The sequence below is a fragment of the Chiloscyllium punctatum genome, chromosome 12 (assembly GCF_047496795.1).
Source record: "Chiloscyllium punctatum isolate Juve2018m chromosome 12, sChiPun1.3, whole genome shotgun sequence".
NCBI lineage: Eukaryota > Metazoa > Chordata > Chondrichthyes > Orectolobiformes > Hemiscylliidae > Chiloscyllium > Chiloscyllium punctatum.
Window position 1 is genome coordinate 69,344,721 of NC_092750.1, and position 26,914 is coordinate 69,371,634.

Sequence of the window (26,914 nt, forward strand, 5' to 3'; positions counted from 1 at the left end):
CGTTGGCGGGGCAGAGTGGTGAGGAAGGGGGGGGTGGTCCAGAGACCGAGGGGGAGGAGGGAGAGGGTCTGGGGGAGGCTGTGGAGGAGGAGGAGGGGGAATGCCGCGGGGGTAGGGAGGGGAAGGCTACTGGGGGGGAAGGGGGAGGTTGTCGGAGGGGGGGGGGGAGGAGAAGAGGGGGAGGGGGAAATGCCTGGAGGGGGGAGGTTGCCTGGGGGGGGAGGGGGAGGTTGCCTGGGGGGGGAGGGGGAGGTTGCCTGGGGGGGGAGGGGGAGGGGGGAGGTTGCCTGGGGGGGGGAGGGGGAGGGGGAAGGGGAAATGCCTGGAGGGGGGAGGTTGCCTGGGGGGGGGGGGTGGGGAGATTGCCGGGGGGGGGGCGGGAGGTTGCCTGGGGGGGGAAGGGGGAAATGCCTGGAGGGGGGAGGTTGACGGTGGGGGGTGGGGAGATTGCCGGGGGGGGGCGGGAGGTTGCCTGGGGGGGGAAGGGGGAAATGCCTGGAGGGGGGAGGTTGCCGGTGGGGGGTGGGGAGATTGCCGGGGGGGGGCGGGAGGTTGCCTGGGGGGGGACGGGGGAAATGCCTGGAGGGGGGAGGTTGCCGGTGGGGGGTGGGGAGATTGCCGGGGGGGGGGGGGGGAGGTTGCCTGGGGGGGGAGGGGGAGGGGGAGAAGAGGGGGAGGGGGAAATGCCTGGAGGGGGGAGGTTGCCTGGCGGAGGGGGGGGGGAAATTGCCGGGGGGGGGGGGAGGTTGCCTGGGGGGGGAGGGGGAGGGGGAGAAGAGGGGGAGGGGGAAATGCCTGGAGGGGGGAGGTTGCCTGGCGGAGGGGGGGGGAAATGCCTGGGGGAGGGGGAAATGCCTGGAGGGGGGAGGTTGCCTGGCGGAGGGGGGGGGGAAATGCCTGGGGGAGGGGGAAATGCCTGGAGGGGGGAGGTTGCGGGGGGGGGGGGAGAAATGCCTGGAGGGGGGAGGTTGCCGGGGGGGGGGAGGGGAGGTTGCCTGGGGGGGGGAGGGGGAGAAGAGGGGGAGGGGGAAATGCCTGGAGGGGGGAGGTTGCCTGGGGGGGGGTGGGGGGTGGGGAGAAGAGGGGGAAGGGGGAAATGCCTGGAGGGGGGAGGTTGCCTGGGGGGGTGGGGAGAAGAGGGGGAGGGGGAAATGCCTGGAGGGGGGAGGTTGCCTGGCGGAGGGGGGGGGAAATGCCTGGAGGGGGGAGGTTGGCGGAGGGGGGGGGAAATGCCTGGAGGGGGGAGGTTGCCGGTGGGGGGGGGGGAGAAATGCCTGGAGGGGGGAGGTTGCCTGGGGGGGGGGGAGGGGGAAATGCCTGGAGGGGGGAGGTTGCCTGGGGGGGGTGGGGGGTGGGGAGAAGAGGGGGGAGGGGGAAATGCCTGGAGGGGGGAGGTTGCCTGGGGGAGGTGGGGGGGTGGGGAGAAGAGGGGGAGGGGGAAATGCCTGGAGGGGGGAGGTTGCCTGGCGGAGGGGGGGGGGGAAATGCCTGGGGGAGGGGGAAATGCCTGGAGGGGGGAGGTTGCCGGGGGGGGGGAGAAATGCCTGGAGGGGGGAGGTTGCCTGGAGGAGGGGGGGGGAAAGAGGGGGAGGGGGAAATGCCTGGAGGGGGGGGAGAAATTCCTGGGGGGCTGGGGGGAGAAATGCCTGGAGGGGGGAGAGAAATGCCTGGAGGAGGGGGGGGTAGAAAGAGGGGGAGGGGGAAATGCCTGGAGGGGGGAGGTTGCCTGGGGGGGGGGGGGGGTCGGGTGAATGCCTGGAGGGGGGAGGTTGCCTGGAGGAGGGAGGTTGCCTTGGGGGGGGTGGGGGGAATGCCTGGAGGGGGGCGGTTGCCTTGGGGGGAGTGGGGGGAATGCCTGGAGGGGGGAGGTTGCCTGGAGGGGGGAGGTTGCCTTGGGGGGGTGGTGGGGGGAATGCCTGGAGGTGGGAGGTTGCCTTGGGGGGGGGTGGGGGGAATGCCTGGAGGGGAGAGGTTGCCTTGGGGGGTGGTGGGGGGAATGCCTGGAGGGGGGAGGTTGCCTTGGGGGGGGGGGGGGGTGGAGGGAATGCCTGGAGGGGGGAGGTTGCTTGGGGGGGGGGGGGGGGGTGGAATGCCTGGAGGGGGGAGGTTGCCTTGGGGGGGGGGGGGGGGGGGATGCCTGGGGGGGGGGGGAAGAGGGGGAGGGGGAAATGCCTGGAAGGGGGAGGTTGCCTGGGGGGGGGGGGGGGGAGGAGGAATGCTTGGAGGGGGGAGGTTTTCTGGGGGGTGCGGGGAATATGCCTGGAGGGGGGAGGTTGTGGAGGGAAGGTTGGGGGGGGGGGAGTCTGTGGGGGGAGGCTGCCTGCTGTGGGGGAAGGCTGGGAGGGGGCGGTGGCTGGCCTTGGGGGGGGGGGGGATGCCGGGAGGGGGGGGGATGCCTGGGGGGGGGGGGGAAGGGGGGGAATGCCTGGAGGGGGGGGGGGGGGGGGGGAAGGGTGGGATGCCTGGAGGGGGGGGGGGGAAGGGTGGGATGCCTAGTGGGGGGGTTCCTCCACAGGGGTGAGGGTCCAGTGGAGGCGGGGGGGGTTGCTCCAGGGGGGCGAGGGTCCAGTGGTGGTGTGTTGGGGGGGGGGTTGCTCCATGGGGGTGAGGGTCCTGTGGTGGTTGGGGGGGGGGGGGTTGCTCCACGGGGGCGAGGGTCCAGTGGAGGCGGCGGGGGGGCTTGGTCCACGGGGGGCGAGGGTACCGTGGAGGCGGCAGGGGGGCTTGGTCCACGGGGGCGAGGGTACCGTGGAGGCGGCAGGGGAGGTTGCTCCACGGGGGCGAGGGGGGGGGTTGCTCAGAGGGGTCAGGAGGGAGCAGGATGGGTCAAGAGGTGGGTGAGGGGTCCGGGAGGGTGTGAGGGTCAAGATGGAGCGGGCAGGGGTCAAGAGGGTTCCGGAGGGAGCGGGCAGGGCCGGTCGTCTGGAGACTACCACCCTGTTTCTAGACTCACCCCTGCAAACCCGCATCTCAGAGGTGGCTGGTGGGGAATATGGGTGGGAGGTGGCATAAAGAAGGCTCAGTTGTCTTCAGTGCAATTTGTTAACATCTAACCTCATCTAAACTTTACATCTATCAGTAGACAAGATGGCAAAGTTTATTTAATCCCCACGTTTTTTTGGAATATTTTTAACGAGGTACCTTGAGCTGATGGGTTGCATCTTAAACGTTTTAGAAGAAGTAGCTACAGTGTGTGGATGCGGTATACACTAGCTTTTTTTTATGATTCTGTAGAGGATGCTGGAGATCAGCGTCTATGATACTGTAGCCAAGTTTGTGGGTGACACAAAATAGGTATGAAGGCAAGTCTACAGAAGGATGCAGACCTATTAAATGAGTGGGCAAAAGAGTTGGCAGATGGAATAAGATGTGGGAAAATGTGAAATGTGCACTTTGGCCGGATGCATAGAGAAGCTGTATGTTATTTAAGTGTGGAAAGCTGCTATGCAGTGGGATTTGGGGTCCTTAAAGGGTCCATGAATCACAAAATGCTAACATCCAAATTGAGTGAGCAACAGGAAAGGCAATGGGTATGTTAGATTTTGTTTCAAAGAAATATAAAAATTGGAAGGAATTTTCTCGTGAGGATATGTTGGAAGTATTTGGCCCTGTACTTGAGTTTAGCAGAATGAGAGGAGACCTCATTGAAACCTACAAGCTTCTGTCAGGGGTTCTTTCGGACTCTATCTTGTGAGTTATGCGAGAACCATGGACAATAACCCTGTAGGATTCTTCACTGTAGAATCTATTGAGGCTGGGGTATTGACTATATTCAAGGCTGAGGTAGACAGAATTTTAATCAATATGGGTACTGTGGATAAGTAGGAGCAAAAGAACTCTTATTGACATAAATAGTCATAGAGATGTACAGTATGGAAACAGACCCTTCAGTCCAACCCGTCCATGCTGACCAGATACCCCAACCCAATCTAGTCCCAACTGCCAGCACTCTACCCATATCCCTCCAAACCCTTCCTATTCATATACTCATCCAGATGCCTTTTAAATGTTGCGATTGTACCAGCCTCCACCACATCCTCTGGCAGCTCATTCCATACACATACCACCCTCTGCGTGAAAAAGTTGCCCCTTAGGTATCTTTCCCCTCTCACCCTAAACTAGTTCTAGGCTTCCTAACCCCAGGGAAAAGACTTTGTTTATCCTATCCATGTCCCTCACAATTTTGTAAATCTCTATAAGGTCACCCCTCAGTCTCCGCTCCAGGGAAAACAGCCCCAGCCTGTTCAGCCTCTCCCTTTAGCTGCGATCCTCCAACCCTGGCAACATCCTTGTAAATCTTTTCTGAACCCTTTCAAGTTTCACAACATCTTTCCGATAGGAAGGAGACCAGAATTGCATGCAATATTCCAACAGTGGCCTAACCAATGTCCTGTACAGCCGCAACATGACCTCCCAACTTCTATACTCAATACTCTGACGAAAGCATACCAAATGCCTCCTTCACTATCCTATCTACCTGCGACTCCACTTTCAAGGAGCTATGAACCTGCACTCCAAGGTCTCTTTGTTCAGCAATAATCCCTCGGACCTTACCATTAAGTGTATAAGTCCTGCTAAGATTTGCTTTCCCAAAATGCAGCACCTCGCATTTATCTGAATTAAACTCCATCTGCCACTTCTCAGCCCATTGGCCCATCTGGTTCAGGTCCTGTTGAAATCTGAAGTAACCCTCTATGCTGTCCACTACACCTCCAACTTTGGTATCATCTGCAAACTTACTAACTGTACCTCTTATGCTCACATCCAAATCACTGTTTAAGAAAGGCGGTAAAGACAAGCGAGGGAACTATAGACCATTGAGCCTGATCTCGGTGGTGGACGAGTTGTTGGAGGGAATCCTGAGGGACAGGATGTACATGTTTTTGGAAATGCAAGGTCGAGAGGGGAAAGGCATGGACAGGTTGGACCGAAGGGACTTTTTCCATGCTGTACATCACTGATTGTATAACCCCTGCTTCACCATGTAGTCTGATCATGGGTGATTTCGTCTTGGCCTGAACTCCACTTTCCTGCTCGTTCCCCATAACTCTAACCCATTACTAATTAAAGCTGTGTCTATCTCCTTAAATTTATTCCGTATCCAGATATCTACTGCATTCTGGAACAGTAAATTCCACAGATTCATGACTCTTCTAGAGAAGTTTTAAATCTGCCACTTATTAGCCTAAGACTTTGCATTCTAGTTTGCCCCACAAGGGGAAACTATTAGATCTCTTCACATCCTTTTTAAACTCTAAACTGTTCAATTTCTCCTCAAGACCAGCCTTGTAACTGATCTAGAGATAAATTCCAACATCCTTCCTCAAGTACAGGTACCATAGCTATATGCAGATGTGGTCTCCCAAATGCTATGCTATAAACAAAATTTACTTACTTTTGTACTCCATTACTTAAGTAATAAAATGCTAAAATTCCATTTGCCTTCCTTATTACCTATTGTACCGGCAGACAAACCTCCTTCAATTCATGCACAAGGACTTCCAGATCCCTCAGCACTGAAGCATTCTCAAGTTTATCTCCATTTAGAAGATAAGTTTTGTTTTTAAATCTTCTGACCAAAATAGAGCATCATGCTTATCCACATTGAACTCCATCTGCCAAATTTTGGCCTATTCCCTAAGTTTGTCACTATGTAAACTTAGTTGCTCTTTGCAGAGTTGAGGATGATCTGATCAACCATGATCTCGTTGAATGTTGGAGCAGACTTCTTGCTCTATTTTTGCTCCTGAATCGTAAGGATGTGCTGCCGCAGTTGTGTGTGGGGGAGGGGGGGTGATTGGGATTGGAATGGGGAAGAGATGTGCCTGTTGTCAGTGTGATAGTGAGGATAGAGAGAAGCCTGCACGTCTAGTAAAGGGGAAGGGAGGAGGTGACAGTCTGAGGTTCGTAACTTGTGGAAATTCTTAGTGCAAGAGGAATATGTGACATACTGAACAATGGTGTCTCTTGAGTTGGGAGATCAGCAAAAGTCAGGTGTGCAGTTTGGCCAACTGGTGCAGGAGGTGCTGTGGTTAAAGTAACTTGCTCAATGCAATGTTTTGTTGTGAAGTTGAACCCAATTAAACTAACTTTATGGTTGTGGCAATTGTAAAGGTGCTCACCTTTTCACTAATATGTCATCTGCTGATTTTTTTTTAAAATGAAATTTGACCGAGAAAACTTAAGTGACATGTGATACACCCATGCTGTTAAGTTGTCTGGCAGTCAAGATGAGGCATCAGCCATCTGTGTCCCCTTGAGGGTATGTGGTAGTGACTGAAATAAGCTTCTGAAATTGTTTAGCACGGAGCCCTAAAATCTGGATAAGCCACCTTGTCACTTCACAGAAGGAAAACTCAAAAGTCTACTGACAAAAAGGCACAGGAAAACAGTTGACAAGAGATGAAAAGTGGAGAGCCTTACCACAAGGTGTTGGAAGTGACCCAGTAGGTGGATCTATACCAAGTGACAAAAAGCACTTTAGCTCCAGTATGCTTAATTTCAGTTTGCAAGTGTATAAAATGAAAGGGAGTTGGTGATTTGAAGCTGCAGTTTACAAGCAGCACTGTAATGGCTGTCCATGCCCCTTTAAGAATGTAGCCTTTTGTTTTGATCAGGCTCTTGGGGAGTAGACAGTTGCTTGTTGAACTATCTAATGAATGAAGAATTTCCCGCGAGCCTTGTTTTTGTTAAATCCCGGCGGGCACTGGCAACGCTTATGTATATGCTGTGCCCTGTGATGTGTTAACTTTGGCTTGACAGAAATTACAAATAATGCTGAGGAGATTAGCTTGTGGCAACGCTGTAGTGCTGGCAATAAGATGCACACACTCAGCTATCCAGACACCTCTGTTCTTTAGTCCTTGATATTGTGACCACTCATCCTCTAGATTGCATAGGAGCATGAATAGTTTAGCCTTATAGACCAGAACATTTTGGGGGTCTGTTCTCCATGTTTTACATTATCTGATCTCTGGGAGAGTGGAAGGAACATTATCCAGTTTTCCAGCTCCTGATTTCTGCGAGAAGTGCCCATTTGTGCATGTGAGAGAACTTTGGATTGCAATTGTGATGTTCCCACAGTTGAATACACTGAGTATTAACACTATCACTTGGGACCCATGGAACTGAATTCCTCTCAGGGCCTTCAAGGGAAGCTGGAAGATTCAAATAAGATGGATCAGATTTGATGTGGTTACTGAAAGTGTATTAAATGGCAGCTCAGTGTTGTACCTTTTGCATTAGATTAATTTACTCTGCCGTGAGATGAGATTAGCCTTTAAATTAAACAAGTAAAAGATAGTTTGACTTGCTTGCATACAGACGGGGGCCTGGCTGCAGAGACAAACTTAAAGTTGAATACGAAGCTGACGAGAAAAAGACATTTGTTACAGGGTTATAAACAGTTTTGTGATGTTTCATAGACACGTCGGGTGACCAAAGTGACTGGAGTGATCTTTTCTGAACGTGTACGTGGTTGTGTTCCTGTAATGTGCATCTAGCAGCTACAGAAATCTGCATGTGGTTTTTATTTGGCTAATTCAGGGCTTCCTGTGCTTTGAATGTGCTCGTGACCAGAAGTGATGTTACGCAATAGCTGCACACTTCAAGATCGTATCTGGAACTGTATACAAATGCACCTGTTCATGTACTCTCTTTCATGCAGTGTGCATGCCTAAAACCTTGTGCCTTGTTGATTCTGCAAGGACTGGAGAGCTGCAATGATGTGAGACATGCTAAGGAAGTAAGGGATGTTACAACAGGATTGGCACTTGAAGTGAGGACATTAAAAATATATGATTTTAAAGAGAAAAACATTAAAAGGAGAGATTTAAAAGAAAGATCTACTTCAGTAATTTACATGTACGAATGTTTTGTCTGAGAACTTTTGACTAGAATAGTTTTAACGAACGTATCATATTCTCCTGGCTTCTTTCTCTTTCTGTCTTTGTTTTCAAACAAAAAATCTGGGTTTTAAAGTCTAACAATGACCATAACATCATTGTCATAAAAACCTGTCTGGTTCACTAGTGTCCTTCAGAAATGGAACTCTGCTGTCCTATTTGGGCATGTGATTCCAGACTTGCACCAATGTGAAAGACTCTGAGCTGTCCTCAAATGACCGAGCAAGCCCCTCAGTTGTAACAAACTATTTAAAAATTATCAAGAGTGAGCTGGGATGGAACACCTTGCACTGATCTAGGCATTGCAAGTTACAAAGGCGAACTCAACGCTGGCCAGCCTGCACAAACCTACTAATATCTGGCATTTAGTATCAAAATTTTGGGGGCGGGGATAGTTTCAATAGAGGTGTCTCAGATTCGTCAAGCAACACGCTTGTACAGTTGTACTGTCAAATCATATTTTGCACACAAGGTTCCAGACTAGCAACAACGCCACCACCCCATCCCTGCTTATGCCCTTTCCCACTGGCAGGACAGGATACAGTTGAGAGGGTGTTAGCCTGGGAATCCTCACCATTGATTAGACCCATAGGATCTCATGGCATTGGGTCAGTCATGGGCGAGGAAGCACAGAGGGTGGCAAGGGCATAGAATGAATTCTGTTTGGGGGAACTTCAATGTCCATCATCAAGAGTGGCTCAGAACCACCACTACTGGTCAAGTCCTGATGAAATCTGCTAGACTGCGATTGCTGTAGGGGATGAGGGGACCAACAAGAGAGAAATGTATTTGACCAGCTCCTCAACAATTGGCCTGTCACGTGCATCTATCCACGACAATATCAGTAGAAGTGGAGACAAAGTCCTATCTTCACATTTAGGATACCCTCTGTCACGGAGAGTGGCATTTTAATTTAGTTAAATGGGACAGACTGCAAACAGATCTAGCAATTCAAGCTTGGTCATCCATGAGGCAATGTGATCCATCAGCAGCAGAGGAGTACACAACTTGCAACCTCAAGGTCTATCATATTTTCCACTTGACCATTACCATCAAACCAGGTAGCAACACTGATTCAGTGGAGAGTTCAGGAGGGAATGAGTTCAATGGGGGTGCAGGAGCAGCACCATGTATACGTAAAAATGAAGTGTCAACTTGGTAAAGCCAGAACATGGTTACTTAAATACTGAAAAGCCTAAGCAGGAAATGATAAACAGAGCAAAATGATTCCTCAACCAATAGTCAGATCTAAGCTGTGCAGTCCTGCCACATCCAGTTGTCGGTAGAAAATTATGCAACTAACTGGAGAAGACTTCACAAATATCTCAATCCTCAATGATGGGGAATCCTAGCACCTTGGTCCAAAAGATACGGAGCCAAGAGTGATAAATGGATGATTCATCTTGGAGCCTCCTGTGGAGGTCCCTAGCATCACAGACGCAGTGTTTCAGCCAGTTTTACTCATGCTATGTGATTACCTACCATCTACCCAATAATGCGAAAAATTGCCCAGGTATGTCCTGTACACCTACAATAAGACAAATCCAACCAGCCAGTTACCACCGCGTCAGTTATTATCAGTGATGGAAGAGGTCATCAAAAGTTCTGTCAAACATTGCTTCGCAATGAGCTGATCACTAACACTCAGTTATACTCTGTCAGGGCAACTCTGCATCTTAATACAGTCTTGGTTCAAACATGAATAAATGAGCTTAACTCTAGAGGTGAGGTCAAGGTCTTTTGTGATACAGTGGTAGTACCCCTATCTCGGAACAAGGACGTCTAAAACGTGTAATAACATCCCTAAACATTGAGAAAACATCAGAGGTGTGAGTGACTGCCCTTGATGTCAGTGCAGCATTTGACTGAATGTGACATCATTTAGTCCTAGCAAACCTACTGTCAATGGAAATCATGTAAAACTGTCCACTAGTTGAAATCATGTTGAGCACAAACAAAGATGATTATCATTGTCAGAGGTTAGTGGTTGTACCCCAGGACATCTCTGTAGAAGTTCCTGTGGATAGTATTCTAGGCTCAATCATTTTGAGCTTCCCTCCATCACAGGGTTAGAAGCCAGGATGTACAATCATCCGCGAACAATGTTCAGCACCTTTCAAGACTCATCATACTGAAACATTTCAGATCCAAATACAGCAAGACGTGGACAGTATCCAGGTTAAGGGCGGCATGGTGGCTCAGTGGTTAACACTGCTGCCTCTCAGCACCAGGAATCTGGGTTCGATTCTAGCCTCTGGCAACTGTCTGTGTGGAGTTTGCACATTCTCCCCACGTCTGCGTGAGTTTCCTCTGGGTGTTCCAGTTTCCTCCCACAGTCCAAAGATGTGCAGGTTAGGTGAACTGGTCATGCTAAAATTGCCTGTAGAGTTGGATGCATTAGATAGAGAGAATGGGTCTGGGTGGGTTACTCTTCAGAGGGTCGGGGTGGACTAGTTGGGCAGAACGGCCTGTTTCCACACTGTAGGTAATCTAATCTAAAGTGGCAAATAGCTACAGGAATTGGAAAACCTGCGCCCACACCACCTCCCTCACCTCCATCCAAGGCCCCAAAGGAGCCTTCCACATCCATTAAAGTTTCACCTGCACATTCACCAATACTATTTATTGTATCCGTTGCTCCCGATGTGGTCTCCTCTACATTGGGGAGACTGGACACCTCCTAGCAGTGCGCTTTAGGGAACATCTCCAGGACACCTGCACCAATCAACCCCAGTGCCCTGTGGCCCAACATTTCCGCTCCCCCTCCCACTCTGCCGAGGACATGGAGGTTCTCTGCCTCCTCCACCGCCACTCCCTCACCACCTAGAGGAAGAACGCCTCATCTTCCCCCTCAGAACACTTCAACCCCAGAGCATCAATGTGGATTTCACCAGTTTCCTCATTTCCCCTTCCCCCACCTCACCCCACCTCCAACCTTCCAGCTCAGCACTGTCCTCATGACCTTTCCTACCTGCCTAGCTTCCTTTCCACCTATCCACCCAACCCTCCTGTCTGACCTATCACCTCCATCCCCACCTCCATTCATCTATTGTACTCTATGCTACTTTCTCCCCACTCCCACCCTCCTCTCATTTATCCCTCCACTCTGCAGGCACCCTGCCTCTATTCCTGATGAAGGGCTTTTGCCCAAAATGTCGATTTTCCTGCTCCTCTGATGCTGCCTGACCTGCTGTGCTTTTCCAGCACCACTCTAATCCAGACCACATTCACTTCTTCCATCATTGAAACTCAGTAGCAGTGTATACCATCAATAGGATGAACTCAGTAATTCACCAAGGATCCTGAGACAACACCTTCTAAACCCACGGCCGCTAGTATTTAGAAGAAGGACAAAGATAGCATGCCCATGGGAATACCACGACCTGCAAATTCCCCTCAGTCATTCACCAGTCTGACCTGGGATATATTGCTATTCCTGCCGTGTTGCCTTCCTAGTGGCATTGTGGTTCTATGTACACCAAATGGGCTGCAGAGGTTCAAAAAGTTCAGTTCACCAGCACCTTCAAGGGCATCTCATGATGGGGGGCAATATTTGCTGGCTCAACCAGCAGCTCCCACACTTCTAGGATAATTTGTTTTAAAATCTTGGGTGTAAATTTCAATATATATATCAAACCTGAAGATAGACAAGAACTTCACTTAATGGTTGTGACAATAGCTTTGATTTGTTGTCAAGACCCTGACTCCCTTTGATCTGCAGTTGGATTCACTAATACTAGTGAACTTTCAGTTTCTTGTTGACTTTCATTTTCTTCCTGATTTTTCAGTTTGGGATGTAGGAGATATTTGGACTACAGGAGGTTGCTCATTGCTTTCCCTTTTCAGGTGTCCTTTTTCATTAGGTATGTGAATTCAGCTAATCTCTTTACATTAACTCCAATCATACATTCTCAATTTTCGCCATGATTTTCTGACCAGCCCTCAACTCTGAATTTAGCATCTCAAAACGTATCTCATCATTACTTTGTCTTGCTTTCCTCTTACCTTTCTCTTTGGTATAATTCTTTAAGAAAATTAGATCTGGTCTTAGGAATGTGCTTAATCTGTTGCATATTGTGGGTTATTGTATAAGACAGCAACATTATCTCACCTGTCTAAAAGAAACCTCAAGTTTCAGTCTAACACAGCACTAAATAAATACTTCTGCTAAGACCTCTACATGGTCATTTGTTGTGATGGTGGTAATTGAGTTTTGACTCAGTGGGGATCCCTGATTTATGAATGTCTGATTTACAAACGCTCGTATTTACGAATGTGGTTCCACATATCTTTTAAATTTTAAAGACAGCTGAACGAATGTTTCCTGTACGTACGGATGACTGCTTTCTACTGTGCTCCAGTTTGAGAACAAATTAACTTGTGAATGAATTCCAGAATGGAACCCATTCTCAACTTGGGCTACTTCCTTTATTCCTACTCCATATTTCAAACCCTTTGGAGGGTCATCCGCAGTTTATCAATAACACCTCTGGGAACCTATACATTACAAGCCAGCTTCACAAAACCTCAGTAGTTTTGGCACTTGATATTTAGCATAGGCTTGATGTTTATTCATTTGCTATAGAAATTAACCAAAACAGATACCTTTTCTTCCCTTCCTTGTCAAAGAAATGACATGTTCATGTTGCCATGGTTTTCTAGTGTTTGACTGTGGAAACCTTGATTGGATAATTTCTCATTCTAACTCTCCTTTGGCAACTTTTCATCAACTTCAGTGTGTACTTTTGGTACCTAAAGATATTTTCTTGCCACTTTCATACAGATTATTCCCTTTGATCTTGAAGTTCATCTGACAATTTCAAAACAAAAATTCCTTGTCAATGGAAATTCTCAAGTGATGATGAACTCAGAAGCTCTGATCTTTTGGCAGGTTGTGCCCTGCAACTTAACTGGAGGAGAGGTTATTCTTTGCCTTGCATTGGAGTTGGGAGAATGATCCTGAGCAGTTGTTAGGTCTGAGTCAAAGGTGGAAGGAACGCATAATTAATTTGACATACTAATTGATCTGTTATTGGTGAAGAGGCACGTTGGACTAGAGTTTTTTCCAGTGTAGAGCAAAGGGCTCCTAATTGTCCCAAAACTGAGATCTCACTAAATTGAGTGGTTGTATTTGGTGCTTCGATTTGTGTACGTGTCAGTATTCTGATTGAACTCTAGCACTGCATTGTGCTGACATCTAGCTCTATCATTCTATTAGATCATGACTGATCTAGACCTTCATCTACTTTTCATACATGTTGCTTCTGCCCCTTAAGTAACAAAAAATATCAGAGCAACTAATCTTGCTCAAACTTAGAACAGTGTATGAAACCTTGTGGGAAGAATACTTTGTGAGTAAAAGGAAAAGTTTCCTGATATCAAATATAGCATTATTTGTAAGATTATTCCTCTTGTCCTATATTGCCCCACACAAGGAAGTAGCTTCTACCCTTTCAAATCTATCTATTATTTTAAACAATGTGACTGATTTTTACCTTCCACTTTCTAAATTCAAGGTGTAGAAAACCAAAGTTCTCTTATCTAGCTCTGTTGATGTCTGATGCTGAGTTCCTCACTCTAACTTAGTTAATTTAGCATATTGAAGTCAAGAAGTTTGCAATATTCTATTTCTCCTATGATGCTCTTAATTCATCCACTTAAACTCCTTCACCAGCTCTTCATTCTGTTGTTACATGACATGTCTTTCCCCAGACATAGCTTGAGTTTGGAACAATTAGTCTGCTATTTAATTTCTATTTTCAGTTCACATGGGTGAATGAAAACTCCATAGCGATACAATTTCATTTTGTGTCCCTCTAGCAATACCATTTATAAATTATGGTTTTGACACTGGAAATAACTGCTACATTTCCTATTGTGAAGTGCATGACAGTAACCTACTGTTGGAACATAGGGTAAGTGCTGAATCAATGCTGTTTATTTAATTGTATTTCTGCAGCTCTGTTGTGTATCCAACATGATGGCCATTGTTAGGAAACATGACCTCCTCTTTATTCTGTGGGATTCTCTGTATTGTCTGTAATATCGTCTCTGAGTGAGGTACTACTTCTGCAGCATCATTTTCCAACAATCCAATGCCCACGTTTGCCCCCTCTCTCCTTTCAAACATCTAAAAAGACTCTTGCAATCTTTTATGTTATTAGCTAGCTTACTCTCATATTTCATCTTCTGTCCCTTTGCTATTTTTAGTTATCTTCTGGTACATGGTGTTTAAAGGATTCCCAATCCTCTGGCTTCCCACTAATCATCATCGTATGATATGCTTTTTCTTTTGCTTTTATGCTGTCCCTGATGTGTTGCTTTTGAATGTTACTTCTGGGTTGAATGTGTCCTGTTGTGATTTAGAGGCCAATTATGCCCCCTCCACAGCTGGCATAGCAGAATAGGGTTGGCTTGTGTCAACTGAGATTTGTTCCTTGTGGGTACTCTTCCACCATCTGGTCGCTACTTTTGTCATTGATGTTGTCCATATGATTCCTGATTGCATGTCTGCTGATACTCTGGTCAGAAGTAGGAAGTTCCCATGCATGACTCTAGTTTTAATTAACTAGTGATCTCTAGATGTGACTGTCCTGTTGCTTTGGTGTCAATACTGAGCCCACTATAGAGTATGTCTTTGGGAATGCAGCCATCATTCATTTTGCTCACATGGGCCAGTCAACAGACTTGCTGCTAACTCAAGGGGAGAAACATGCGGAGGGGTTCCCTACACACTGCTGCACTTCCACATTTGGCACAGGAAGTTAATTACTTTTGAAGTTTAGTTGCTATTGATATGTAGGAAGAAATGGTAGCCAGTTTGAGCACAATGTAGTACCACAGAGAGTAATGAGAAAAGTAACTGGTTAATCTGTTTGATATTGGGTGATTGAATGAATGCCTTGTTGTTTGAATATTTCATAGTCTTTTGCCTTCCCTGTACATTTTGCATGACGTATTGTCTGAGACACTACAGCAGCACAGCACTGTCGGTCTGAATTATGTTCTTAAGGTGTAAATTGGAACTGGAATCCACAACTTTGAGAATAGAAGAGAGGGTCCTTTTAAAATAAATTGTGATCATTTGGTAGCACCAAATGAAGTGTCAAGTCCTGCTGGTTGTTTTCAAATATGTAAGCCTTTATCTTGTTGATTTACCCTTCATTTAAACAACAGCCATAGCAGCTGAAAGCATCTTTGTTTTCTGTTTGATCCTGAGCTGGTCTTCAATCCCATATGCTGTTTGTCACCGAGACCTGCCTGCTGTCAACTCTAAGGATTTCAGGAGGTGAGCCTGTCTCAGTTCACCTCCTGAAACCCCCTCCATGGTTCTAGTTCCTCTATGACTATTCCAGTGCAATCCTGGCTGACCAGCCACCACACACCCCCCTAACTTGGGCTTGTCCTGAACTCCATGTAATTCACACCAAGTCCCCTTTTCACTCTTGTGCTTGTTGATCTTGATTTTAAACTCTTCATTGGTGTGTGCCTGTATGGCCTGAGCACATCTGACCTGCCTACTCCTCAATCAGTGCAAACCTTCCTTCATGACCTTTTAGCTGTTCTACTTCTGGCCTTTCATACATGCCCAATTTTCATCACTCTGCTATTCCCTTCTGGCTATGAAGGCCTAAACTCTGATTCTTTCCATGAGCCTCCCCATATGTCTAGCGCTCTCAAGCTTTTGACCAGCTGTCTTAATAAACTTTCTTATGGGCGAGATTGACTTTTTGTTTTATTCCGATCGTGTGAGGCAGCTTGGCATTTTTAGTGTAGTTAGTTGCTGTATAAATTATTGCTTTAGTAGTAATTGATGCAGTTTTGATAGAGTATAATGATGTGTACAAGCCTTGTGTTATCTAAATGGTAAAGCTACAAGTCTACATGTGTCTTTGTGTGCTTAGCTGTGATGCATTTTGTGCGATATAACACTGCAATGAAGTGCATTTGTTTGAGTCTACAACCCATGTTGAGAGTAATTTAAAGCAATCTATTTTACTCCTCTGCAATGTTAATTAACTGCTGTTTCATCTGTAAGCAAGGAGAATTAAGTGGCTGATGACTGGGTCGGTGGGTAGATTTTTCAGAAGTGATTTTAATATGTTATACAAGTTTAAGATGCAGTAGGGCAGACTGAAAAAAGCTCAAATGCTGGCACCTTGTTATGAACTTTAGAATGAGAATTGTGCCATTTTATTTGCACCTGACTGAACTGAAGTGCTCCACCTGGAATCTTTCTATTCGCCCTTGCAATTTCCCCTCTTACAGTATGGCGAATACTTTTACGTGAACAGCATGGGGTCAAGGAGTAGCGGCAAAGCTCTTCAATCCATAACCCACAAGCAGGAATGCTCTGAAACTACTGAAACAGGCAAAGGAGGGTGTACTGCAATACATTTGAGCTATTTTATAACATTAATATCATACTTTCTTTTGCAATTTGCTGGGAAATGGACATGACCTAAGCATTGAATGTCACTGACTCCTGCTAAAGTATAGTGCAACAGATGATCCAGTCTTAACACACTGTGATTAGAGAGGAACCCTTGTTTTGATTTAGTCCACTAAATTCAATAAATCAATGTTGCTATTTTAAGCTGACTTTGACCAAATTGAACTTATGTTAGATTGGGGGAATTGGGGAATTGGGAAAAGATGCGATCAGCTTGCTGCCTCTTAAACACACTCTGCCTGGGAAACGTCACAGATGAAGACTAATGCACTCCAAGCCAACAATTTTCAACAGTAAATTGCATAATCCTTTTAACCATGAAAATCCCAAAGCTTTTGCAACTGTGTAGCGTTTTACTAGTACCACATTGCCAGCATAATCAGGGCATCAAACATTTTGTGTGATTTCCTGGCCTAGCATTGTTTTAACAGCTATGTGGAGGATGGAATTAAAATTTCACTTCGGGCATCACTTTGATTTGAGTGTAATGGAGATGTAGTAAGTAATGCTATGGAGGTCTAACAGTTTTTATTTCCTCTGGTCTCTTACCAGGCCCAGCAATGGCTTCAGTTACGGCAAATGTTGATTCCAAAGCCGAGCTCACCTCACTACTGGAACAGTGGGAGAGGGAGAACAGCAACGGGCAGAACATTGTCCCTATCTTAACCAAGTAAGCAGTTTAAACTTGTTAAATTCCCTTGTGGGGTGGTAGAGGGCTGAAAGTTGAGATGAAATCAAAATATAGAATGTTTGTATATCTTGGGATTTTAAAGCATTGTGATTGTAAAGTTGCATGTTGCAGATAAGAAAGATGTGATTCACTGCGATAGTTGGCTGTGTGTGTGTGCTGGAGATCATCATTGGATTCATACAAAACGGAAGAGGCCCGATACCCCTTTGAGTTTGTACTACCAAAAATACACTTAATCTACACTAGTCCCACATTCCAGCTCTGGGTCCATAGCCTTGAATGTTAAGCATGCCACTTCATGTGCTCATTCAAGTACTTTGTAAAGGTTGTACGGTTATCTGCCTCAACTATCCTCCCAAGCAGTGCATTCCTGAGCCCCCGGGTGTAAAAACTATTCAAGTCCCCATCTAAACTTTCTGCTTTCCAGCTTAAAATTATGCCCCTTATTATTGACCTTTCAACTAAGGGGAACAGCAGCTTTTTACCTTCTCTATCCATGTCTCATAATCCTATACATCAATACCAAGTCTCCCCTCAACCTTCAGTGCTCCAAAGAAAGCCACCTCAGGTTATCCAGCCTCTTTGAAGGTAAGATGCTCCATGCTAGGCAACATCCTGTTGTCTCTCCCCTTTACCCCCTTTATTGCAGTCACATCCTTCCTGTAGTGTGGCGACCAGAACTGCAGACAGTATTAAAGTCATGTACAGGTCCAGCATAATCTCCCCGCATTTATAATCTGTGCCATAACTAACAAAGGCAAGTATGCCCATGCTTTCTTAATTACCCTATTAACCTGCTCTGCTGCCTTCAGGGATTCATGGAGAAGCAGCCCAGGAACTCGCCAATGTATTTGTAATCTGTCCCTCACCTGCAATGATTGTTATCTATGTCACAAACAATAAAGGTCCCAAAACTGTTCCCTGTGGTACTCCACTGCACACCAGCTGTCAGTAACACAAACAGTCTTTTACCCCTACCCTCTGTCTCCTGCCACTAAACCAATTTTGTATTTATCTTGCCTAGTTACCCTGGGTCCCATGTACTTCTAAAGAAACTTGAACACTTGCCTACCTGGAAACTTGCTGAAAGCCTTACTGAAATCTGTATTGTCAAATGCGCACTTATCTACACATTTGGTCACCTTGTAAAATTCAGCCAGATATGTTGGGATGGTGAAATGGGGGAAGGATGAGTTGAAACGTACTCGTCATAGTTTTGGGGGATTGTCAGAGATTTTCCTTTCTGTTCATGGGGTGAGTACTTTGCTAGCAATGTCAGTGTTTTATTGCCAATAGTGGAGATTGTAGGCATCTTTATTCTGCATCTAATTTGTAAAAACTGCACATACTAGTATTTGACTGCCCAAAGTGGGAAGATTTTCCATTTCCCAATAAAAGCTGTCAGCTTTCCAAGCAAAGTTCTCATTTTAAAAAGTCAGGTAATTTGGCTGATTACGTTGAAGCAGGTTAAGTGTTGATGTTACTGAATTTGGAAGTACGAATGAGCTGAATGAATGTGCATCTTTGAAATGGTCTGTGTTTGAGCCATTTTATCAGTTTAAAAATCGGAGGTAAAATATCGGAGGAGTGCACTTGTCTCCTTTTCTTAGACTACATTTGTATTCTATTGGCATTAGCAAAATTCTTTTTCTTGGAATGTTTTATTAAAACTCAATAAAAAAAATGATAAGCACTAATTAAAGTCCATTTTATTCAATTAAATGGGGACGGTAGGGTAGCTAAATGGGGACAAGCTAAATAACCTGAAGATGGTACTGAGTTACTGGGCTGAAAAGGCTCTTTTGTTTTGTTTCAGGATTTCAGACCTAATTGAGAAAGAAACTGAAGAGTACCATAAGGCTGACCCTGATCCCTTTGATGATAGGCATCCTGGTAAGCTTAACATCTTGTATTTAAATAGGTGTAGTGGCAGCAACTGACCTACTGGTCCGATTTCATTAGCATTATCTGTGAAGAGAGTGCCTTTGAACTGTGCAGCAATGGTCAAGACCAATAAATAAGCTTTGTATGCTAATGGTCTGTCAGGTGATTATTTAGAGACCAGACTGTGCTGAACATTGCATATGGCAAGGTAGTATTTGACTCCAGGACAACTGAATGCTATACAGTACAACCTTGATTATCCGAACAAGATCTCAAGGTCCTGCTGCTTGGGTAAACTGTGTTATCCAAACATTCGATTTTCCGAACAAAATATTCCCCGACCATATCGTTTGGATAATTGAAGTTGTCCTGTATTTAGTGCTTGGTGACATCTTTGCTTGGAATAGAAATAAAAGTTCAGTGGGTTCTGCTGCAGTGCCACCTTCTAAAAGCAGTTAAAACCGAATTCCATGATTGTTTAACTGGACTGTGTGAAGAACATAACACTGATTTCTATGGGACCTGTGCTGTGAAAAGTTAAAAATCACACAATCCCAGGTTATAGTCCAGCAGGTTTATCTGGAAGCTTCCAGCACGCTGCTCCTTCATCGGATGCTGCCAGCTAAACCTGTTGGACTATAACCTGATGTTGTTATTTTTAACTTTGTACACCTCAGTTCAACACCAGCACCTCCAAATCATGTGCTCTGAAATGCTGTGTATCCAGTTGTATAAATGTGCTGCACGTCTATTGTTTCTCAGTGGCACTTGACCATTCATCGCATCGGTAGCCCTGCTTTCAAGGAAGGGAAAGAAAGCAGTTAGCCATATTTAGGTAATCAGAAAAATGCTGTGTGTAACTAGGGATTGCAGTCATGGCACCTTCTGATAGTTGAACAGTCAACAGAAGTTCATGGAAAGGAAAGATAAATTTTAGGTTCTTGAGGATGTAACTTGCAAGATAGATGAGGGGTGGCACTAGTTGGTGTAGTGTATTTGAGTTTTCAAAGAAAGAGTTGATAATGTGTCAAGATGTTCCTTTCGCAACTGGGGCTCATGCTATTGGCATGGATTGAGGGTTGGTTCGTTGTTGAGAAATGCAATAGGATTAAACAGTTATTTCAGGTGGACTTATTAAAACTAATGGGGTGACGCAAAGATTAGTTCTTGGGCCTCTGTTACTTCAAATCTGTATTGATGAGGAAACTAATGTATCCAGATTTGCAAAGAAAGCATAAGTTAGTTAGGAAAGTAAGCTGTAAGGAGAACACGGAGCTGCGTCGGGATATGAACAGGTTGAGTGAGTGAGCAAGAATGTTGACAGGTCAAATGTTAATGTGGAGCAATGAAAAACATTAAAGCGGGTTCTTTTTAAATACCAGGTAATGAGTCTTTGGAGGGAACTGCATGTCATTGTATACAAGTTGTAGAAAATTAAACGCAAGGGTGAAGAAAACAATTCGGGAAACATGGTTACTTAGTCTATTATAATAGAGATTAGAATTTAAGGTATGTCTCAGTGCAGTTGTATTGGGCCTTAGTACAGTCATAGCTGGAGTATTATGTACCTTTTATGTCTCCTGACATGGGTGAGGGAATATATGAAAACCCTGTTTATCTCTGCTAAAGTTCATTTTAATACCATCAATAAAATAGTGACAATATACTTGTTTTAACATTGAGAGTTTTAGTTTAATGTTGTTTGCACAGAGTTCCTGTTGTATTGCTTGACTGCTCTTAAAAACATTTCTTCAACCTGCAGCATTCAGTCACTCTGATCTTTGTCCGGATCCTGGCCCTGTTCTCAGTTGCTCTTCTCTCCCCAGCCTGGCTCCCATTTCTGCTCCCTGATTATACCTTTAAAATCTTCAGTGTCTGTTTCTGTCTTGATTCCATTTTGAATTTATGCTGAGGTACTGGACTCCACCTAATGACAGAAGCTGGTTAGTGCACCAACCAGTGTCTGCCGTTAGAAGGAGCCTGGTGTTAAAACTTCTGCAAATGAGTGGAATTTTTGTCATGTCTTGCATTAGTAATACTTTGGAGCCCTGCAGTGCTAGGACCTCTACTTCTGAGCTAGGAGACGGGGTTCAAGTCTTACATACGCCAGAGGTGTGTACTAACATCTCTGAACAGGTTGATTGAAAAATATTTATTTACAGTACTATTTTTTTGCCATGTCAACTAGGCTACATTCCCTAGACTTTAAAAAGATACAAGGTGATCTTGTTGAAACATACAGTATTAAAGAGTTTTTGATGAGGCATGTGCTGAGACAATGTTGGATTGCTTCAAACTAAGGATCATAGTCTCAGAATGAGGAGTGAGCATTCAGGATCAAGATGAGGATAAATTCCATCACTACATTGTTAATCTTTAAAATTTGCTGTCCCAAGATCAATGGATGTTCAGTCATATTTAAAACTGATGTGTGAACATTGGATACTAAGAGAATCGATAAATGTGGGGATAGAGTTGAAAGATGAGTTGAGGTCCCTTAGTAAATGGCGTAGTCTTGAAAGAGTGTGGTGGCTTTAAGGCAGACAAGGTTACATCTATAAAACTGGAACTGCAAAAGATGAAATGAATGATAGTGAGACATGGAAAGAAACACAAAATTTAGATTCTGGTATTGTGGCCAACTTTCTGACGAGTGGTGGTCAGTAGTGCAATTGGAAATTTAGTGTGGAATAATTTAAGTGGTGAGGTGATTTGACTGAAACCTTTTGTTGAAGACTGTCACTTAAGCTGCTGGTTCCAGACTCACCAACCTCTGGAAGTCACTTGGCCAGCAGAATTTCTCCAACGTCCAATTTTTATTTTTGCTGTTGCATAACTGAGACATAGTCATACCTAACACATCTCTGCATCATCTTGTAACCTGCAGATGCTCATTTGGAGGTTGGTACTTTAAAACAGTACTCATCCTGTCCTGCCCTTCCCACGTTTTCAAAGTTGTCATACCATGAAGAGAGACACTTCAGGGATCCAGAAATCTAGCACTTTTCCTACACCTTTGCAACTTTGCATTTTGATGATTTAAGAGGAAGGTGCATGTCATTGAACTAAAATCTCACACCATTTTCTGGGCTTTTCTGCAACAGTATCACTTCTGCCTGAGATTTTTCTGAAATGTTGGCATGACTCTTATATAAAACTGTGATGACCTGAACTAACAGATATTGAAATTGCAACTTGATGCTGGAATATAATATAAAAAAAAGTTGTTAAACTTTTGATTGTATACTTAATGTATTCCTTGCAGGTCGAGCAGATCCAGAATGTCGATTGGGACATCTGTTAAAAATACTCTTCAAAAATGATGATTTCATGAATGCAGTAAGTATGCTCACTGTTCTGTAGTGCAAATCCAGTGAACAACTAACTTCAAAGGCACAATTACAGATGAGGAAGAGCCATTTCACCCATCCCATTTAGAACTGGACAATGATCCACTTCATCTATTGGGGGAATGATCAGAATGGAAGCAATCAATGATCACGAAAGGAAATTGGATCCGCACTAAAGAGAAACATCGTAGTTTTGGGGATAGCATGGGCACTTGGAGCTGATCAGGTTGCTCTCCAAAGAGCTAAAATGGACCCAGTAGGTCGAATGTCTACCTTATGTTCCATTATGACCCTGACCGAGAGCACAGGAGGAGACCATTTTGCGTATTGTCTATTGGCAGCTGTTTTGTGATACTTTCTGATCATTTTGTTCAAAGATGTTACTAGACATCTCTGGAGCAGATAGGACCTGTACCTGGGCCTCCTGATACAAACAGCTTTTTTTTTTAAACCATAACCATGCCATCTGTAGTTTTTCTCTTTATTAGCCACTACTAGTAAATCACCCTATGTCTTCAAATTGAATCATTTCCATGTAAAGTCCATTAAGGACAATGCAAACCATCGAAGGTAAGGGATAAGGGAGTGGTAGGGGGAGGGGAGCTTAATCAGATCTTTTTGTTAGAGCCATGTAATTAATTAATTTATTCAGGAGACTGCTGTTCCTATTGAACCTGTTTCCATCATCATTGGATCTGATCTCTCTCACCAAGCTCATCCCTCTCGATGGAACTGTTCCATCCTCCTTCTAAAACCAATCAAGGTGAACAGTTGAAAGTAAATGCATTTTATTGCGCAGGTAGCAAGAATTATTTTTAAATTCACATTAAGATTTTTAATAATTCACAGGGAAGAAATTATGGAGTCCCTGGCAGAGGTATTTGTATCATGTACAGTCATAGGGGAGGTGCTGGAGGATGAGAGTGGCTAATGTTGTGCGTTTATTTAAGAAAGGTTGCAAGGAGAAGCCTAGGAACTATAGACCAGTGAGTTTGCCATCAGTGGTGGCTAAGTTCTTGGAGGGGATTCTGAGCGATAGGATTTACATGCATTTGGAAAGGCAAGATCTGATTAGCAATAGTCAGCATTATTTTGTTTGTGCGAAATCACGTGTCACAAATTTGAATTTTTAGAGGATGTAACCAAAACGATTGTTGAAGGCGAGCAGTAGATGTTGTCTACATGGATTTTCAGGTTTTTGACCAGGTTCCGCATGGTAGATTAATTAGTAAAGTTAGATCATGTGGGATTTAGGGTGAGCTTGCCACTTGGATTCAAAATTGGCTTGACTAGAGACAGATGGTGGTGGTGGAGGGTTGTTTTTCAGATTGGAGAACTGTGACCAGCAGTTTGGTTATAAATGATTTGGATAAGAATTTAGGAGGCATGGTTAGTAAGTTTGCAAACAACACCAAAATTGGTAGTCTTGTCAACAGTGAAGGTGGTTTTCTAAGATTACAAAGGGGCTGTGATCAATTGGGTCAATGAGTTTGGGGAATGGCAGATGAAGTTCAATTTGGATAAATACGAAATATTGCATTTTGGTTAAAACAAACAAAGGCAGGACTTGTACAATTAATGGTAGGGTCCTGGGTAGTGTTGTGAAACAGACCTAGGGTTCGGATACATTGTTATTTAAAAGTTGCACAGCAGGTAGACTGGGCAGTTAAGGCATTTAGCACGTATGCCTTCATTGCTCAGACGAATTGGGATATCTTGTTCAGGTTGTATAGGACATTGAGGCCACTTTTGGAGTACTGTGTACAATTCTGGTCACCCTGCTTATAGAAAGGATATTATGAAATTGGAGATGGTTCAGAAAAGATGTACCAGGAAGTTGATGGGTTTCGAGGGTTTGAGTTATGAGGATAGGCTGGATCCTTTTTCACTGGAGTGTAGAAGATTGAGGAGTGACCTCACAGGAGATTATAAAATCAGGAGGGAAATAGATAGGGTGAATAGCAAAGCTTTTTTCCCTAAGGGATAAGGGAGGTCAAAACTAGGGGACATATTTTTGAGAGGGGGGAAAGTTTTAAAAGGGACATGATGGCCAATGAGCGTGTGGAATGAACTGCCAGACAAAGTGATATGTGCAAGTGCAGTTACAACATTTTTTTAAAAAAATGAATTGGAAAGATTTAGATGGTTATGGGTCAAACACAGACAAGTGGGACTACTTTAGTTTCAGAATGGCAGCTGGTGGCAAGTGGTGTCCCGCAGGGTTCAGTGTTGGAGCTCCAGCTGTTCACTTTATATATAAGAATGATCTGGATGAAGACACTGGGGGCATTCTGGTGAAGTTTGCCAATGATACGAAGTTAGGTGGACAGGCAGGTAGTTTTGAGGAGGTGGGGAGGCTACAGAAAGATTTAGACAGTTTAGGAGAATGGTTCAAGAAATTGCTGATGAAATTCAATGTGAGCAAATGAGAGGTCTTGCACTTTGGGGGGAAAAAGAACAAAGGCATGGACTATTTTATAAATGGTAAGAAAATTCATGAATCCAAAGTACAAAGGGATCTGAGAGTGCTAGTACAGGATTCTCCAAAGGTTGAGTCCATTATTAAGAAAACAAATGGAATGTAATGTCATTTATTTCAAGAGGATTGGAATGTAAAAGCAGTGACGTGCTACTGATACTTTATAAAACTCTGGTTAGGCCCCACGCCTCAGGAAGGACATGCTGGCACTGGAGCATGTCCAGCAGAGATTCGCACGGATGATCCCTGGTATGGTCGACCTAACATACGATGAACAGCTGAGGATCCTGGGATTGTATTCATTAGAGTTCAGAAGGTTGAAGGAAGATTTGATAGAAACTTAGAAGATAATGCATGGCTTAGAAAGGGTGGACGCTGGGAAATTGTTTCTGTCAGGTGGGGTTTACTAGGACTCGTGGGCACAGCCTTAGAATTGGGGGAATCAATTTAGAATGGAAATGAGACATTTCTTCATCCAGAGAGTGATGGGCCTATGGAATCCGATGCAGTGGAGGCTGGGACGTTAAATGTCTTCAAGGCAGAGATTGATAAATTCTTAATCTTGCAAGGAATTGAGGGATATGGGGAGAGTGCGTGTAAGTGGCTTTGAAACACCTATCAGCCATGATTGAATGGTGGAGTGGACTCGATGGGCTGTGTCTGACTTCCACTCCTATGTCTTATGGTCTTATGTGGCAAGGTGTGTTCACTTCATGTCAGTCCTACAGAGACTGAGATTTTGGTGCGAACAGAAGCTTTGATTGGAAGATGTACTGAGCACTTTTTTTGTTTTTAATTTTTAAAATACATTTAGCGTGTGTGCAAACGTGCTGGGGTTTGTGGGAGTGGATAAAAGGGAAGTTTAAGGCTAAGATATGATTGCTGAGAATGTATTTTTGATTTCAACTCCACTTCACTGCCCACTCCTATTAAATAATCCAGGTGAAATGAGGTACTATTTGAGAGATTCAGTTTTCTTTAGAGGGATGAGCAAATCAGGCAGCTGACTGTCCTTCTGATCAGGCTGTTGTTTTCCTGTTTTGGGATGGTTCATCAATTTAAATGATCAGTGATGCAGGAGAAATTAGAAAGCAATTATACGCAGTTTTGTTTTGAGAGGATATATTATTTCTACTTTTCTAACCTGTAATGTGCTAAATGAGACTATTTAAGAAACTACTGGGAATCCTTCAGGCCAAGCTTCAACTTTGCTTTTGTTTCGTTTGTATTAAATATTCATGTTCGAGCTTCATGAAGTTGATGTACTTTAGAGCCTTGATAGAGCCTTGTCTGCCTTTATTGGCTTTTCATGTGTGGCCTGATTGCCACAACTTAAAATTCAAAGAGGACGAGAGAGAATCTGATCACCAGATTTTGATATTTTTAACCATTCCTTGTGTTGGAGAGAGGGACTTTGTATGTAGAGGTTCTGTTGTTTAAAATAAAGGCCAATGGTTCTAAATCTATGCAGCTTTGAATTTACCACTTCTCAAACACGTCAGTTTGTGTTAATCTGGGCAAGATGAAACAATTGGATGTGAATCAGATCTGAGCAAGGGTCACTCCACCTAAAATATTAACTCTGATTCCTCTCCACAGATACTGCCAGACCTGCTGAATTTATCCAGCAATTTGTTTTTGTCTGATTTATAGCATCCACAGTTCTTTCAGTTTTTATTAGATGAGTCTACCTCATTGAGTTCACTTACACAATTGACTCTCATTGCTTTTATCTAATGGGCTCAGCAGTGGTGCAACTATTTTACAAGAGCTAAAGTACCCTCCAACATCTTTACAAATAGATAAGCATATACTTGTTTGTTTTATTTGGTAATATAATCTCACCATTCCTTAATCCATCTCTCATACCTCTGGACAGTTGGTGAATACATATGTGATGACCAGTAGAGATCCTCCGGTCAACACTTCAGCTTGCCGTCTTCTGTTGGATATCATGCCAGGATTGGAAACTGCTGTTGTCTTTCAGGAGAAGGTAGGACAAAGGATGCTGATCAGAGTTAGGGTGTATATTGATTTGTATCCGAGTTTATAAAGTTTGTAAAGTAATCATAAGACCAGCCTTATTGTATTTAAGTGATGAAAGGCACTGCACTTAGTTTTACCATATACTGGATTAATTAAAGTACACTCACT

The 26,914-nt window shown here is 44.6% G+C and overlaps 1 protein-coding gene across 2 annotated transcripts in view; it reads left to right on the forward strand.

Annotated features, from left to right (window-relative positions):
- Positions 1 to 26,914, forward strand: part of LOC140483908 (DDB1- and CUL4-associated factor 1-like) — an 81,350-nt gene that overhangs the window by 353 nt on the left and 54,083 nt on the right. For both annotated transcript variants that reach the window (XR_011962061.1, XM_072582715.1), the window contains exons 2-5: positions 16,909 to 17,026; positions 18,864 to 18,940; positions 22,197 to 22,270; positions 26,640 to 26,753. Coding sequence is in view for 1 of the 2 variants with exons in the window: in XM_072582715.1 (XP_072438816.1) it covers positions 16,917 to 17,026; positions 18,864 to 18,940; positions 22,197 to 22,270; positions 26,640 to 26,753 (375 nt within the window). In the remaining variant the exon portion in view is untranslated. The remainder of the gene's footprint in view (positions 1 to 16,908; positions 17,027 to 18,863; positions 18,941 to 22,196; positions 22,271 to 26,639; positions 26,754 to 26,914) is intronic.